The 16630-nt window shown below is 42.4% G+C and overlaps 1 protein-coding gene across 1 annotated transcript in view; it reads right to left on the bottom strand.

Moving 5' to 3' along the window:
- Nucleotides 1–16630, bottom strand: part of NECAB2 (N-terminal EF-hand calcium binding protein 2) — a 1008614-nt gene that overhangs the window by 139571 nt on the left and 852413 nt on the right. Inside the window, exon 9 of the mRNA XM_069215706.1 lies at nt 5001–5057. Within this exon, the coding sequence (XP_069071807.1) occupies nt 5001–5057 (57 nt within the window). The remainder of the gene's footprint in view (nt 1–5000; nt 5058–16630) is intronic.

Below are 16630 nucleotides of genomic sequence, written 5' to 3'. Positions count from 1 at the left end.
AAGACTGGATATGGGCCTGCTGTACCCGGGGGGTATCACTTCTTAAGGTGCTGAAGCACCATAGACACATTCACTTGTTTCCTAAGATTCAGAGTGATCGCTTTGGTAAGGCCTACTAGTGAGCACTGTCTCAATGCAGTCACCAGCGAATGGAAAATAACCCCAGCCACATTACAAGTATTTGACTGGACACTGATTTATTGACATTGCTGAGTGTACTTTGAATTATGAGTAGTAATCCCTAACCTGTATCTACACGCCCCCCTGAGGGAGCCTTTGACTGGTCATCCACATCTACCACTGAGAGTCAAGTGCAGAAGGGATTCTTGGCCCAGTTGCTCAGGATCCATAGTAGGTCGACCCTGGGACATGAGGAGTAAATGGCCTAAACCACCACAGTTCGCCCATTAGCCCCTGCATCCCCCATTACAGTGGTTTTGACACTCCCATTTTGCCATTTTTAATACTTTTTGAAATGAGACATTTTTTAAGAATACACCCGTGTTTATGCTTTGGCTGGTGTTGTTTTGCATGTAATATTGTTGCTTTTTTTCTTTATCGTTTGAAGTGGTTGGTGCTATATTTCTAAACATATGTAGTGAGCCTGAAATGGGTAAGTAAAGCAAGCAGCTTTTGTTGCAAGGCTTTCCACCTCCCCTGTAAATGGTCTTTTTATGGGCTTTGTGCACTGACGTTTACTAGGGTGACAAACACATCTAACTAGTTAGAAGTGCAAAGCAGATTGCAAATCCTTAAGCAATCACAAAATGCACTGCGAATTAAAAAAATCAGCATTTTGAATCTATAAACTTGGTATATAAGCTTGAAGTGCAATATGAAAAAGTGACACATTTGTACTCAAAAGTTTTGAAATGCTAAACACCAGTTTGCAGATGTGATTTCCAAAAAACAAATCACAGGTTGCTCAACAGTGCAGGAAATTTTTCAAAGAGTGAAAAGTGACACCAACGCAGATCTGATGCTGAGTAGGAGCAAAATATATTTTTATACATGAAAGAGAAAACTGAGGCCTAAATGTACCACACTATCCAAAAAGTATTACAATGATTTCACATATACTGCCCACTTCCATAGGTCAGTCGTTCAACAACCCAAATAATATTTAGTCGTTTATGCATATTGAGATGCGCTATCCAATTCTTTGTGTAAATGCAAAGTCTTTGAAATCATGGACTGCTGGATAGTATTTAAGCATATATGTTCTAGATTACATTATACTTTGCTTTTAGACCAATAATTAAATAGATACAAAATATATATTGAGTGCTGGCTCTACAGCCAATTACGCAAAAGAAAATGTAACATAAATATGTCACATAGGATTCCATTTATTCGTTTTTAAGAGCTTGTTTGGCCCAGGAAGACAAGTCTATTAAAGTGAAGTCAAAGTGTATTTTTAATTCTACTGATAATAACCTGATTTTTTTTAAATTAATGCTTAACCCACAGCTCCTTAACACAGAGGTAACAGCAGAGGGCGCAAAAAATAGGCCGTTAACATAACTTAATATTTGTTCTTTATAAAGAAATGAAAAATCAAAATAGAAACAATGTCAAAGAGTGCACCAGTTTAAAGTAAAGCCTGCTTTCTACAACTCCACTCCCACTCTAAGCATAGAGGACTGAATTATGACATTTCCATTCGCAAAAAGTGATAATAAATTACGCACTGTCTTTTTGTGAATTAAAATGAATTTCACAAGCCACCCTATGTATTAGTAAGTTTTTCCCCAAATTCTGAATCAAAGTGGGGTGCAATCTGATGTACCCCATCAATATTCATGAAGTTGGTTGCAAATTGTGGCTCAATACGATTGGATCCCATCAGAGGGATGGTAGCCTGTTGGGGTCAGCAGACCACCATGTCTCGATCGTATTTTAAATACTCATTATTTTTTTCAAATGCAGCTGTTTCTCTCAATGGAAAACTAGTTGCAAGAAAATGTATTTTTTTGTTTTGAGAGTTGACAAAGGTCAAATGGACTATCCTACAAACTTTCTGTAACATTCACAAAGGGAAAGGGGTACAAAGGAGATCCCTTCTCACCTGTAAATGGGTTACCGTCTTTGGGATATTTGTACAATTTCAACTTTTTGCAGTGGATTTTGTTTATAAAACATTGAAACATATCTTAACAAATTAATATTTAGAAGGGACGCCCTAAACACACCCCTTCCGAATAATGATTTGCTATGGCTCTCTAACCCCATTATGGGACTAGGTAACCTATTGTTGGATGTTTTTTTGTTAGGCACTTCCCAGACTAGCCAGACTTCTCAGACTTGATTTTGCTAGTAACTTCCCAGACTTGTTGTACGAAGGCAAGGAAATAGCAGTCTATTTAACAATGTTAACCAGCTGCTGCAGAGTTCTAGGTGCACCCGAAGCCAAGATTTGAGTCCTGACAGGGCCGTCACGTCTATTCATCTTTCCAAGATCGAAAAAAAACAAGCACCACCTAGTTGGATACCACCGTTACTGTGGTATGATCTCTCGTTACATTCCTGAGGCATCCAGCATGAAGATCTCTATAAAGAGATGAAACTGTTATGAATGACCTCTATTGGAATCCATTGTAGCGAATAACTAAAACTCTAACTATAAACTAAAATGGAAATCCCATTATTGATTTGCAATTACATCACACAAGTGAAAAATAGAAGTTATTTTTCAGTACTGTGATGTCACGAAGGGAAACCCCCAGTTACCTTGTCTTCCACCACCTTGTACGGGTCTCCATATTCCTCAGTAAAATGGTGTAATGGTGGACGATGTTACGCAGTCACCCAAGTCTCTCTCGGGTCTCTGCAAACCAATGGGAGGCAGGAGAATGTAAGGGGTGTTCTTGGGTCACCAACTGCCATTTGTTCTGTCATGTGTGGGTCCTCAGAGGACAGTTTCTTCACTTTCTAATTGATATTTGCTTAATATTTTGGAAAATATATGTTAATTTTGTCAAAGATGAAGGGCCGCATTAAGCTTTGAAAAACTAGGGCAGTGGTTTTGCCTTAGAACAGCAGTATTGTATTCTTTTATCCTAAGGAGCTTCTTATTGGTCAGCGACGGACTCTAATACTAAAAATATTATTTCTCCATCAGAACATCATTCCAAGCTATCCTATCTAAACAAATAATACATCCACCACACTGTTATTTCACAGCTAATATACTTACACTAACTGTAGCACAATATTAAATCTCTCTCACAGGATTTTGGGAAGCTTTTGGACATGTATCCACATTTACAGCATTCAGCCCTTTACTCAATTAAGACTACAATATTCAATAAATCAGTGACACTCAAAGTACGGCCTGGGGGCCTCATGCGGCCCCCAACAGAACGACTTCACTGGGCTGCTGTTTACTTGATCGAGCAGTAACATTTAGAGAGATGTTAAATAAATGGCAACTGTTTATGTAATCTAACTGAAGAAAAGAGAAGAAGCAAATTAGATGTCCTGGCCACTTAACGTTAGGAACGCAAAAAAAATGGAAATACATTTTGTAACAAATGTGTAAAAATATGATAGTCTCCTCAAAATTCCTGAAGTGTATTTCATTAACATGCAGACACCCTTTCACCTTAATACATCAGATTGTATCAGTGAATTGAGAAGTATTTTTAAAATGTTATGCCCTGACTGACACTTTTTTTGCACCGCATTAACGCCATTTTTTGATGCAAAAGCAGCGCAAACTTACAAAATACAATAGTATTTTGTAAGTTTGAGCAGATTTTGCATCAAAAAATGACGCTAATGCAGCTAAAAAAAAAAAAGCATAAATCAGGGCCTTAGTGTTAAAAAATGAACATAGAAACATTCGTGCCTCCTCCCACCCTAACAAGAATGTCAAGAGTGAACTAAGCGGCAAGTCAGTTGTCACACAGAACCTTCTGGGTGGTCTGGGTTGTCATTTTGCATGGACAACATTATAGTTTAGTAAATCAAACACAAGGGAAGGTTTTGTTCAGCACATGTCCTGAACTCATGTATTTCAAGCTGCTCATATATGTGATCATGAAGAATAAGGAGGCAAAGTGAAATTATACAATTATCTAGGAACACACAATTTGGTCAAATGGGGAAGCCAGGACTGATCATAAATATTCAGTTATCATAATGTGAAATTCTGTTTCCTTCAAATTCAGTAATAAAGTTACTTTCTTTTTACACTTGAATCTCTCAAGCTAGTGAAAGCGCCCACCTTAACCCCTCCCTCACAAAGCCCCACTCCACCTTGGTGGCTTCAATGCGTCTCTCTCGGGCACACCAAAGACCACACTTGGCGGCCCCTGAAAATTTTTTGCGAGTACCCATGCAATAAATCAGTCGGTTTTAGTGTAATGTACCCCACAGAGAGGAGCATAAAATAACTTTGTGCCAAAAACACATAAAAACGTCGAAAGACGATCAAAAAATAAGCATGCTGCATAGAAACAAAAGTAAAAAACAAAATAATAACCAGGGTTATCTTCTAGGACTAATGAGACAATAATTTTAAGTGGAACATGTAAACTATGAAAGCAGATTGCACTAGCAGAATCTATTCTGAGTACACCCTTTTCATGGGAGGAATGAAAGAATGGAATGCAAAAGATAGCATTTCATACTAGGTGTAGATTGTTCCCAAAAAAAAAAAAAAACGAGAAAAAAACATTTCTTACAAAATTGAAGAGGGCAATACCAAATGTGTCAAAGCTGATTATGCTCATAAGAGGAATGAATGATACCAAGGAAAGTCAATTGTATTTTCAAGATAGAAAAAAAAGAAAGTGACAATGTCCGGTTTGACTTTCTGTCTTTACATGTGAATGTCAACTTATAAGGAGGTGCAAAAACAACTACGCGTGTCTGTGAATGGTGTCATCTGTGAGGCCTGTGTGGGAGAGGACCAGCGTGGACACTTAGAAACAGAGCGGCCGCAGGGACCTCGCGGAATCAGGCGCCAGTATGGCTAATAGTGCGTGCGTACTCACAGACGATGCAGTGCTGTCGTTGTCCGATAGGCGCTGGTGGAGGTCAAACGACATAGTCTGAAAGAAACACACAACACAAAGACGTTTGAGACAGAAATCATTCCCCTGCATCACTTTGTAACAGGACTCAGCCTCTTCGGTGATTTTGATAAAAATTCAAGTGGAACTCAACCAGCAGAGGCACGTCAACTGACATACTAGACTAACATCGTAGGAGAAGTGACATTTTGCCACCCTTTCCCGCTTTCCTGGCTTTTAGTCTGGAATAGCTGCTTATCCTGGCAATTTACTGCCTACTACTGGAGGTACCGGAAGCAGCGTGGGCCTTGTCCCAGACCTGGCCTAAACCAAAAGTTTGAAAAGTGAGATGAGACAACCACAGGAAATCTCCCTGATAAGGGGCTTTGACGCATATGTGGTGATCACACAGCCCCATGTCGCTTGGACTAAGTGATTTCAGCTCTGGGCTTCATTAAAGCATTGATTATGAGTTTGTCGGAATTTTAGGTGCAATTCATCGTACCTGATGAATTCCAGCATCGTGTGGTTGAGAATTTATTGCGTGCGATAACACCTATTCTGACTTTTTAGGAAATATCTTGAGGATGTTGGTGCTTACCGCTTGAACCTTAGTAAACAAGTGATTGGCAGTGGAAGCAACTGGACCATAAGTACCAGACCAGAGGACAAAAATTTACAAAATGAAAGCCCAAGACTGGAAGCATGGGCTGGCACCGCGAAGCTGGGTCTGCTGTTTGTGTGGCACAGAAATGCAGTCTTCACAGTGTAGGTGTAGGTTCTGAGCCTCCAAGTCACAACTGATCATAGGGACCTGGTTGGCGGGGAACAGCTAGCCAGAGACCACAGACAGGCTTCTGCTCCTGGCCATTTGTGCATCATTAACAAGTGGACATCCACCTACTGTACTGATATTCAATGGCGTCCATGTGCCACGTTTCAGCAGGCTTTCGGTGCCCCGCCACCCACAGGAGTGCATTGATAACTACAGGCCTTAGGGGAACTGTACATGTCAAGGCAAAACATGTACTTCCACCCTTATTTTAGCGGTGACAATACCATCCAGCAATCCATCACTGATACATTTAATGCACGGGACTTACAGGTCTGCAGTGCAGACGCGGGACATGTTGGTCCCCTGCTAGCATTGTATATTTGCCTGTCATAGCATCTGACACACCTCTGAGTAAAACCTTTCTTTTTTTATAACTTTATTTAATGTTTTTTTTAAAGCGAGACAAACAACGAAATAATGCCACAATACAAGCCATTATATACCATGATATAGTGCAGTCCAGTAAAGTAAAAGGAAGTCCCTTGGATAGGAGAGGTAAAGACCACAAAGCAGCAAGAGACAAAAGGCAGTAAAGGATACATCGGTGGGAGAACCATACATCCAATAAATAATAAAGTAAATAAAACAGGAGGACGTAAGTCAATCAAGTGATGTGCACAACAAAGAAATGACATTGGCAGACACAGCTGTAGGAACCCATTTAGGCCAGTACTTCTGAGTAAAACCTTTCCACCAGAGGTAAGGTTCAGCATAAGTCCAGCTTGCACAAAACCTCTCTGAAAAATAGTGCGTGAGCAAAATCTCTTTCCTCTCCCCCGCTTTGTAGAGAGCAGATTGGAGAGTTGTTTTTGAGTCAAACCTCTAGCATCCTGAAACCTTGGCACTCTTGTTTGACACAGGAGTGCACGAAGTTGAAAAGTAAAACACTCTGCTATTTCACTTATTTTTTTTTGTTTATATGGCAGACAGGCGTGAAATGGCATCATGACACACAGGGGGTGATTCTGACCGCGGCGGTCGGTGGTCGCCGCCCGCCCAGCGGTTCCCGCCGAAAGACCGCTCCGCGGTCAAAAGACCGCGGCGGTCATTCTGGCTTTTCCGCGGGGCCGGCGGGTGACCGCCAGAAGACCGCCGGCCGGCCCAGCGGGAAAGCCCCATCAACAAGGAAGCCGGCTCAGAATTGATCCGGCGGAGTTGAAGGGGTGCGACGGGTGCAGTGGCACCCGTCGCGATTTTCACTGTCTGCACAGCAGACAGTGAAAATCTTTGTGGGGCCCTCTTACGGGGGCCCCTCGACACCCCATACCGCCAGGAACAGGATGGCGGTATGGGGTGTCAGAATCCCCATGGTGGCGCAGCAAGCTGCGCCGCCATGGCGGATTCCCATGCGCAGCGGAAAGTCGGCGGTACACCGCCGGCTTTCCGCTTCTGGCCGCGGCTGTACCGCCGCGGTCAGAATGCCCGGCGGAGCACCGCCAGCCTGTTGGCGGTGCTACCGCCAACCTCCGCCCTGGCGGTAATTACCGCCAGGGTCAGAATGACCCCCACAGTTTCTTGTGAGTCATGGTTCTTCCTCAAAGCAACAATGGTTATAAATAGGACATTATATATACACTCGCACGCCATGGCAGTACAAATAAATGTGGCCCGATTATATGTTATTTTTAGCTGCTATTTTCATAAACCCACATCCACACATTTAGTACTAAATGTGGAGACCATGTGTTTGCAATACCTACTGATTTTTATTAATAACCATTTCATACATTTTTATTTGCACTTAAAAGGTGCTCACTGGAAGGCAGGTTTACTTTGAACAGGTGCGGAAACACCAGTGCTTAATTTGAGCCAGTGGTTGGTGGTGGGTGCCACCCGCATTCTTTTTTTTGGGACCGGCACTTATTTGTACGCATCAGACTGAAAGCAAGAGAGGAAAAGACACACAAAGCAGAAAGACGAGAAAGAGAAAACGGAAAACCGTCACATAAGGGGAAAGCCAGAACCTGCAAGAGTGAAATAAAGGCGAAGTGAGTGTCTGGTAGTGAATTAAAGAGGCACAGGACTGCGCAGCCGTGGTATACCTGCCAACGTTTCAGTACACTGGCCGTGGGCTATGAGTAGAGTTTTGGGCACCGCCACTCATTCTTTTACAAATTAAGCATTGGGAAACACTTAGTTTAAATGCACATCACTGGAAAATAAGATGCTTGTTGATGAGAAGAAAATGTACTATTAGCTGTGATATACTGTAGCCTGAAAACAGATTAAACATAAAAAATGTAAAAAAGCAAACATAAAATGGATAAATAAATAAATAAATAAAATGTCAACGTAAAATATTGGCACTGACATGCACTACGTTTTTGGGCACTTGCACATTTGAGCAGAACAAATGCTGTCACTCACAATGCAATAAAGCCAGTTGCTGGACTGGGCTGGCTCACTGTGTGACTATTCTGGAGAGCGGAACTAACATTTGAGTGACAGTTGAGGAAACCAATGGATGAGCCCCTCCATATATGTTTTCTTTATTTATGAATTTGGTTGACTACATGAGTCTGAAGAAGCACAGTGCTGTCTATACGTCAGACCTATAAAGAGTGTCCTTAGCAGTGATGAAAGCATACCATATGTTTAGCAGTGCACAGATTAATACATTTGCAGGTTGGAAAGAGACGCATTCCCTTAGAGAGGACTCTTCGAGGTGGGACTTTTCACTGACCTCTGCCTGCTGAGACAGAGTGCACAATCTGCATGCCTGCCCTCAGTAGCTCTTATGTTGCTGTGTTTGTGAAGCACACTAAGCTCTTACAGAAAAGACAGAGCACTGGAAGAGGATAGGTACCCAAAGGCACTCAAGTCCCAAATATTTACCACCAGGGCTGGACTGGGAACCCAAAGCAGCCTGGGCAAATTTTGTCAGACCAGCCCCATAGGGTCCATAGCGAGCAAGTCTGACAACTACAATGGGGTTTCGGGGGAGTTTCCCCCTGAAGAAAATTTGGGAAAAAATTGCTAAGCAGTGCATTCTACCACCCATTTTTCATTATACAGTATATTCAAATGTATTATTTTTTAAAGCATAGTAAATGATGATCTTACAGTGCAACACAATAAGGTAATCTTTACTAGGGCTCTTGAATGATTCTCTCTCCACAGTGCCTCTCATCTCTCCATAGCCCCTCTCACACATATATTTCATTTGTTTTATTGTGCCTCTCTTACCAGCGTAGAGTGTTGGAGTACTTTACATTGCACACATACAGAGACAATGAATCATACGTGTGTATAGAAAATGTTACATAGGACAAAGGGGACTACAAGGTGCAGGGCTCACATGACATCCACAACTATAGGCATTTTTTACGAGTGCTTGTTCTAAGGAAGCAAAAACTCAAGATTGAGAATGTAACACAGTCATTAAGACTGACTTTACTAATTATAATTTATTTCTACCCCAAAAAAAACCTTTTTAGTAAAATTAGGATAATCAAAGACTGGGAAAAAGCATATCTTTCTAACCTGTACTATGCAGCTTGCATGCAGCTCTTTGATGGCAGTTCATAGCTCATTGTGCTAGATCATGATAGTAACTTTAGAGCTGCGCAGTAACAAAAGGATCTCTGTGACAAAAGGGATATCACACTGAGCACTGATCATGAAATACTGTTCTGTGATCTGCATAGCACACACTGTTTGCAGCAGGCATATTAACCCTCTGTACTACCCGAGAGTCAAACTGTCACTAGACAAAACTCCATCCCTCTCCGGCAGGTTCATTAATCCCCAGAATTATCTTGGAACTGTTATTGTTGCCTGAAAACTGCAAGCTATACAAGGAATTCTGCAGTGATTTTAAAACTGCTGCATTGCTACAAAATCGCCCCCAGATACAAAAACGCCCCCCACCCTTCCAGCCTCTCAGGGAAATGCCCAATGACAGGTCCTGCCAGTCTGGCCTTGTTTACCAGAATAAAAGCGGACTGAAAACAGTTTTTCTTGACTCCTAACCCCTGAATATACCTTACCACTCGTTTCGGAATTGCTTGAAAATTACACTGCTTAGGTGTAAAACGTTCATCCACGTTGCTTGCTCAACACGAGGCAAAACCTTTGACAACATCAGTCAGGCTCCATTTCCTGTCACTCACAAGTTGTGTTCAAATATAGACGTTGAGTGCGAACATCTTACTGCAATGTACCTTTGCCCTGCGATCTAGCTGCCTGTTCAAATATAGACGTTGAGTGCGAACATCTTACTGCAATGTACCTTTGCCCTGCGATCTAGCTGCAGGGCAAAACAGCTTTTCCATTGCAGAAGGATGAGTTTGTGGCAGGAAATGTGCGCTCTGGGCTCCTACAAGTTGCAGAGGTATGGTTGTCCCTATAAGACATTCGGTTTCTTTCTCAGGTTAGTTATAAAGGGTAAATCAATGCTTGCCATGAATGTGCAAGTCGACTGAGGAAAGTGAAGCAGCACCGCAGGTCCGTTCCTGATGCAACCTCCTCCCTGGATGTTTCGCTCCACTAGCCGTGGGGGATTACTGCACTTGATGGATCAGTGATCCTTGATCCTACCTCACAATGATCTCAACCACATCCCTGCGTCAATCTCATCCTCACCTCAACCCCTACTTTATCTTCACCTAAACTTCACTTCAGGTTCACCTTCACACAACCTTACACTCACTTCAAACTCACCCTCTATTCACCACATCTTTGCCTCAACTTCACCCTCATTCACATCTTAGCCCCTCATAAAATGTAACTTAAATCTCACACCGACCTCTCCTGTTGTCACTCAAATCTCACCTCAATCTCAGCCTTCATCACCTTATCTTAACTCCACATCACCGCACCTCTAACTCACCTCCACCCTCATCATCGCCTCAAAATCACCTCCATCTCTTCTCAATTTCAACTCAGTCTGGCCTCAATCTCCTATGAACCTCAAACTCTCCTCAATTTAATTTTGACCTTGCCTCTGTCACGCTATAAATGTAGTGTACTTCTGTTAACACAGACCATTTTGTTCTGAAATGTTATGAAGAAACCTGATTAAGGTTTTGTATAACTAAATACAAGGGCCAGTGCTATGGAACGTATATGTTTATAATTTAACCAGAATCAACTCTTATTTGTTGACCTGTGAATTAACCAGTTCACTTGCTTAGGTGAAGTATGATTGTGAAATTAACATTTTATTATAGATCAAAATGTTTGCACAAGCTTGACCAAGGCAATTACCCATGTTGTATGAGATGGCGCGCATCTTCAGCAAAACACCTGATAAATAACCAGAATTGGCTTTGTAATAGATTATCTTTATACTTGTCTGGAAAATTACCACACGTTACCACATTAACCATCCACTATTCAGCATTGACTTAATGCATGTCTTTGACAATGTACAGGGCTCCGCTCCCTTTTAGCTAGGCTTGTCCTATTGTAATACCATGTGCATATACGGATACAAGTGCCTGGAACGTCGAAATGAGTTATGTTGAACATAAGCAAGTGTTCTGCACTTTTAACTATTATTCAGGAATGCCCAGAAATGAAAAAATCACCACAGTGCATTCTCCTAAAAGAACGGCCTCCAAAAGGTAGAGTACAATTAGTGATTTTAAAAAATATATTTTTTTATTGAGCATTCTCCACCAGTTGGCTCCTCTTAGGACATCAAAATTCAGTATATTAATTTCCTCCCACATTTTTTTTGTTAATTCTAACCCTTCATACTTTTCCCATTTCTTACTACTTTTAAACAGAGATCCGGGACCCTTAGTTCTGCGAGCATCCTTTTCCATTCTCCCACTCGCTCAAAGTCTTCGGATTCCACCAGTTCCATTGCCACTTTCTGGCTTTCCCAGATCTGGTCACTTTTACGTTTACTAAATAGGTTGAACATTCCTCTGTAGGAGTCCAGGAGCAGGAAATCGCCTTCCAAAACTTTTTCAGTTTCCGACAGACTCTTTCACCTATAGCGGGACAGAAAGTCTACAACCTTACTAAATCCGACACTCTCCCATTTTTTTAGTACATCGAGATCCAACCGAATGCTGGACTTCTCCACCAATTCTGACATAGGAGTGGAAGCATTGATGTAAGCAATAGCGTATCTCCTATAGAGATTCACCCGTTTCCTGAAAAACCACCTTAGACTCTTATAGCAAAAAAATCTTTGGTGATTTTGTTAATTTTATCATATCACGGATGCCATGCTCCTTAAAAATCAAGTTAAAAAAATCATGCTGAAAAAGATACCATGTTGTGCCTTTGTATTAAATCTGGACATACACTGTGCAAAATATGCAAAATAATAATCTTTGACATTGGGAAGTGCCAAACTGCCCTTCTCCAATTCCTCATAGAAAGTGCTTAGTGCTACTTGAGGAGCTTTATTTTGTCAAATGAAAGATGTAAAAGTAGATTCCACTTTACTAAAAAAGGATGAGGTTAAAACACATGGGATACCTGAGAACAAAAAGTTAAATAATTGGCAGAATCGACATTTTGATGAGAGCAGCCCTCCCTAAAATAGCTAAAGGAAGCGATCTCCAGCGTGCAAACTTAGCTTGTACTTTAAAAAGGAAAGGTGCAAAATGAAGATCATATAGCTCTTCAATCTTTGAAGAATATATGATCCCTAAATATCTTGCGGGCTGAGCGTTTACACAAGGCACAATTTCAGGTAATAATCTATCTGAGCTGCATCCGTATCAGTTTTTTTCTTGTTGATTTTATAGCCCCCCCCCTCCCACTTGCTCAGACTGCAAGAATATCTCAAAGGCTTTTCCCTGTGAGCTTTTGATACTGTTGAGATTTAGCATAATATTGTCAGCATTTAATTTAATCTTCTCCATCTGCATAATGAGAGGCCGAATCTCGGTATTCTTCCTTATTGCGATCGCTAACGGCTCTACAAAAAATGAAACAAAATTGGCCAGAGGGGGCAGCCCGGCTGAGTCCCTCAACAAACTTGTAATTTACCCACCTCTGTGGCATTTATTATAATATTGGCTTCAGCATTCTGATATATCCTATGCACCAACCCACTGATCTGGGAAGGCAACCCAAACTTGGCTAAGATGTCAAATAGTGTTTCCCAGAGCAGGAGGTCGAAGGCATTTTCTGCATCCAGTAAAAGGATTACAGCAGGAGTGCTATTAACAGAAAAATAGCCCAGTGCCTCAGCTAGATAATGTGTATTTGTTGCCAACTGATGGCCAGCAATAAAACCATTCTTGTCATGATGAATTAACTTGGCTGCTATCCGATTAAACCGATTAGTCAGAAGCTTCGTGACTATTTTATAATCGGAGTTTAGAACAGTAATTGGGTGGTACATGTTTGAATCTTCCCATCTTTACCTTTTGTTAAAGAAGCTGACCGAATTTCCTGCATGGAACGATGTCGTAATAGCAGCCTCCTTCAGCATTGTATTAGCTACCAATAAAAAATAATCTGCCAATACTTCGAGAAAGAATTTTAGAAATTCCGTCGGGAGGCCATCAGGTCCACCAACCTTCCCATTTGGGAGGCTTTTAACCACTTCTACCAGTTCATCTTTGGTAAAAGGAAGGGAAATATTTTCCGTATCTTCCTTGGATAAAGTAGGGATAGTCAGTCCTGTTAAAAATTCCTCCAATGCTACCGGATATACCACTTGATTCTGACTATATATTCACTTACAATGCTCTAACATATTTTCCCCCACTTTACTTTGTTCTGTACATCTTACCCCAGAAACCGGGCATTTCAGAGCATGAATTGTGTTAATAGCAGCCTGCTCACATCCCTGCCATGCAAGGAACCTCCCTGTAAAATTGCTTTCCTCGTAACCTTTCTGCATGTAGGCATGGGTTTGCAACCTCACACCTAGTATAATACAGCTCACTTTTTGCCTGGTTGGCCTGGTGTAACGCTTTCTTATTTGCTCTGGAAGGGTGCCTCAAAAATGTATTTAAACTATCATAAACACTCTCTTACAGAGTCCGCTTTAGTCGTTTTATGCTTCTACTATTAGTGGCATCTTTTGCTATGATGAGCCCCCTTACATATGCTTTAAGTGCATCCCACACCACACTAGGAGAGACCGACCCATGATTCCTACTTAAACATTTCCTAATCAATCTCCTCTTCACAATTCTGAACCCATTCTTCTGCCTGGAGGTACTGCTTGTTAAAGGTCCACCTCCTGTTTCGGGGCATACCTCTTGCCTGGTCTGAAAAACCATTAGGAAGCGCATGTTGACCCTTAAAAACTAGCGTTCCTGAAAGTAAAAAATGTAATAATCGATCCGAGGCAAGCTATGAAATCAACTAGAAAAACAGGTATAGTATATCGTAATTGGAAAGGATGCTCTCCAGGGATCAAGAAGTGTCAAGGTTTTTTGGTAGTTCTGCAACACTTTCGCAACTCTAGGTTTTAACTGTTTTTTACTTTGTACTGCAGAATCTATACCTGGGTAATGGAGAAGTAAAACTCTCCTCCCATAATGATTTTCCCTGGAACTTGCAATAAAGACTGAAAAAACTCCTCATAAGGACCCAGGTTATCTTCTACAGCTTAAATAAAAGCTTACAAATGTAAGTCTTCTAGAAAGCACCGAGCAATTCACGCAGCACCAATGTTCATTTTTATCACTATCAAAGTCCAGAACTTTAGCTTCAAGCCTTTTGGCCAAAAAGATTGCGGTGCCAAGATGCACCGCTTCGGTAGTCGAGAACCCTCTGTAATCTGCCCAGTTTTTAAACATAGAGAATTCCAGAAGCTTTTTGGCTGAGATATGGTTCTCTTGCAATAACCCTACTGAAGGATTCTTAGCTCTAAACCATGCTTCTATTGCACATCTTTTCCTCTTATTATTTTGGCCATTGGCATTCAGAGAAACTACCTTCATTATGCAATTAGACCTTGAATTTAGACACACAGGCCCTCATTCTGACCCTGGCGGTCTTTGACCGCCAGGGCGGAGGACCGCGGGAGCACCGCCGACAAGCCGGCGGTGCTTCAATGGGGATTCCGACCGCGGCGGTAAAGCCGCGGTCGGACCGGCACCACTGGCGGGGTCCCGCCAGTGTACCGCGGCCCCATTGAATCCTCCGCGGCGGCGCAGCTTGCTGCACCGCCGCGGGGATTCTGACCCCCCCTACCGCCATCCAGATCCCGGCGGTCGGACCGCCGAGATCCGGATGGCGGTAGGGGGGGTCGCGGGGCCCCTGGGGGCCCCTGCAGTGCCCATGCCACTGGCATGGGCATTGCAGGGGCCCCCGTAAGAGGGCCCCTACATGTATTTCACTGTCTGCTGCGCAGACAGTGAAATACGCGACGGGTGCAACTGCACCCGTCGCACAGCTTCCACTCCGCCGGCTCGATTCCGAGCCGGCTTCATCGTGGAAGCCTCTTTCCCGCTGGGCTGGCTGGCGGTCTGAACGAGACCGCCCGCCAGCCCAGCGGGAAAGTCAGAATTACCGCCGCGGTCTTTCGACCGCGGAACGGTAACCTGACGGCGGGACTTTGGCGGGCGGCCTCCGCCGCCCGCCAAGGTCAGAATGAGGGCCACAGTCATTACAATTATTAATTATCCTTACTTTTGCCTCTCAAAGAAGTACCAAAAGTTGGCCCAAAAAAAAAAAAATGTACAGGCATGTTTGAAACTGCCACATATGCAAAACCTAGCTACAGTACAAAAGTGCAAACCTATGGCCCAGACTTGACCAAAATTTAAAGTGCAATCATTAAATGAAGTGCCTTCTAAACCATACCTTGCCTTTACCCTTCATGTCCCCATACAACATAAAGTTCATATATACTGAACCTACTCCATGGCCAACCAGATGTTAAAATGCATATTGTGCTTCACACCGATCTCCATCCTATGGCTGAGACCTTTTCTGCCCATAACGTATCCAAGCATCCCGCGTATAATCAGCCTACCACCCAACAGACAGCCCAAAAAAAAAGAAATCCCATTTCCCAGCCTTCCATACAAATAGATATTCCAATTATTCACCTTTTAGATCTAAAGTTTTCAAATATTTTACCCTGCCCCTGAACCATATTCAAACAAATATTTTTTTCCTTTTTTGTTTTTTTGCATCTAATTTTTTCAAACATTTTGCCCCACCCCACTACTACCACTCACCTCTGTGCACCACCACTCTCCTTGCCCCCGAGCATCATGGAACACTCCCCACCATCACCCTCCCCCACGTGACCCCCGCTCCACCTATCCCCACTACCCTTGAAGTGAGGTCTTGACATGGCACCGTTATCACCTACATTGATATACCTTAATCAGCCCCACATCACCCCATCACCCATTCTAGTGACCTCCCCCACTCCCACTCGGGTGCTGGATTGAATGCAAGAAAGTTTTGACAGCTTACACCATTTGAAATATATTTGACCGCCCCATTGAAAAGCACTTTCAGTTTTGATTTCTGCACAAGGCCGGCGGGAGCACCAGCTTTTTGAAAATCAGTTACCAGTTCCTTTAACTCATACTTGCTCCGAGCAGTAAAGGCAGATATGTCTGAAAACATTTTGAAAGTGAAATTACCGGGTACCTGATAAAACTTTGATATAATCGCCAATGCAAGAATATGTTCCTTAATATGGTAGTCCCCAAAATTCACCAGTATCGTCCGAGGGTATTTGGCATTGGGAGACTGGACTGCTGGAACCTGATGGGCCTTGTGATGGTAAGATCCAGTTTTTAAATTGCAGCTTCTCGATAGACATGCTGGGTAATAAGATTTGTAAGCAATTTTTAAACAGTCTACCCATTTTCACGACCCTCTAGCACTC

Source organism: Pleurodeles waltl, chromosome 12 (genome assembly GCF_031143425.1).
Source record: "Pleurodeles waltl isolate 20211129_DDA chromosome 12, aPleWal1.hap1.20221129, whole genome shotgun sequence".
Lineage (NCBI taxonomy): Eukaryota > Metazoa > Chordata > Amphibia > Caudata > Salamandridae > Pleurodeles > Pleurodeles waltl.
This window is presented reverse-complemented; position numbering and strand designations above follow the sequence as displayed.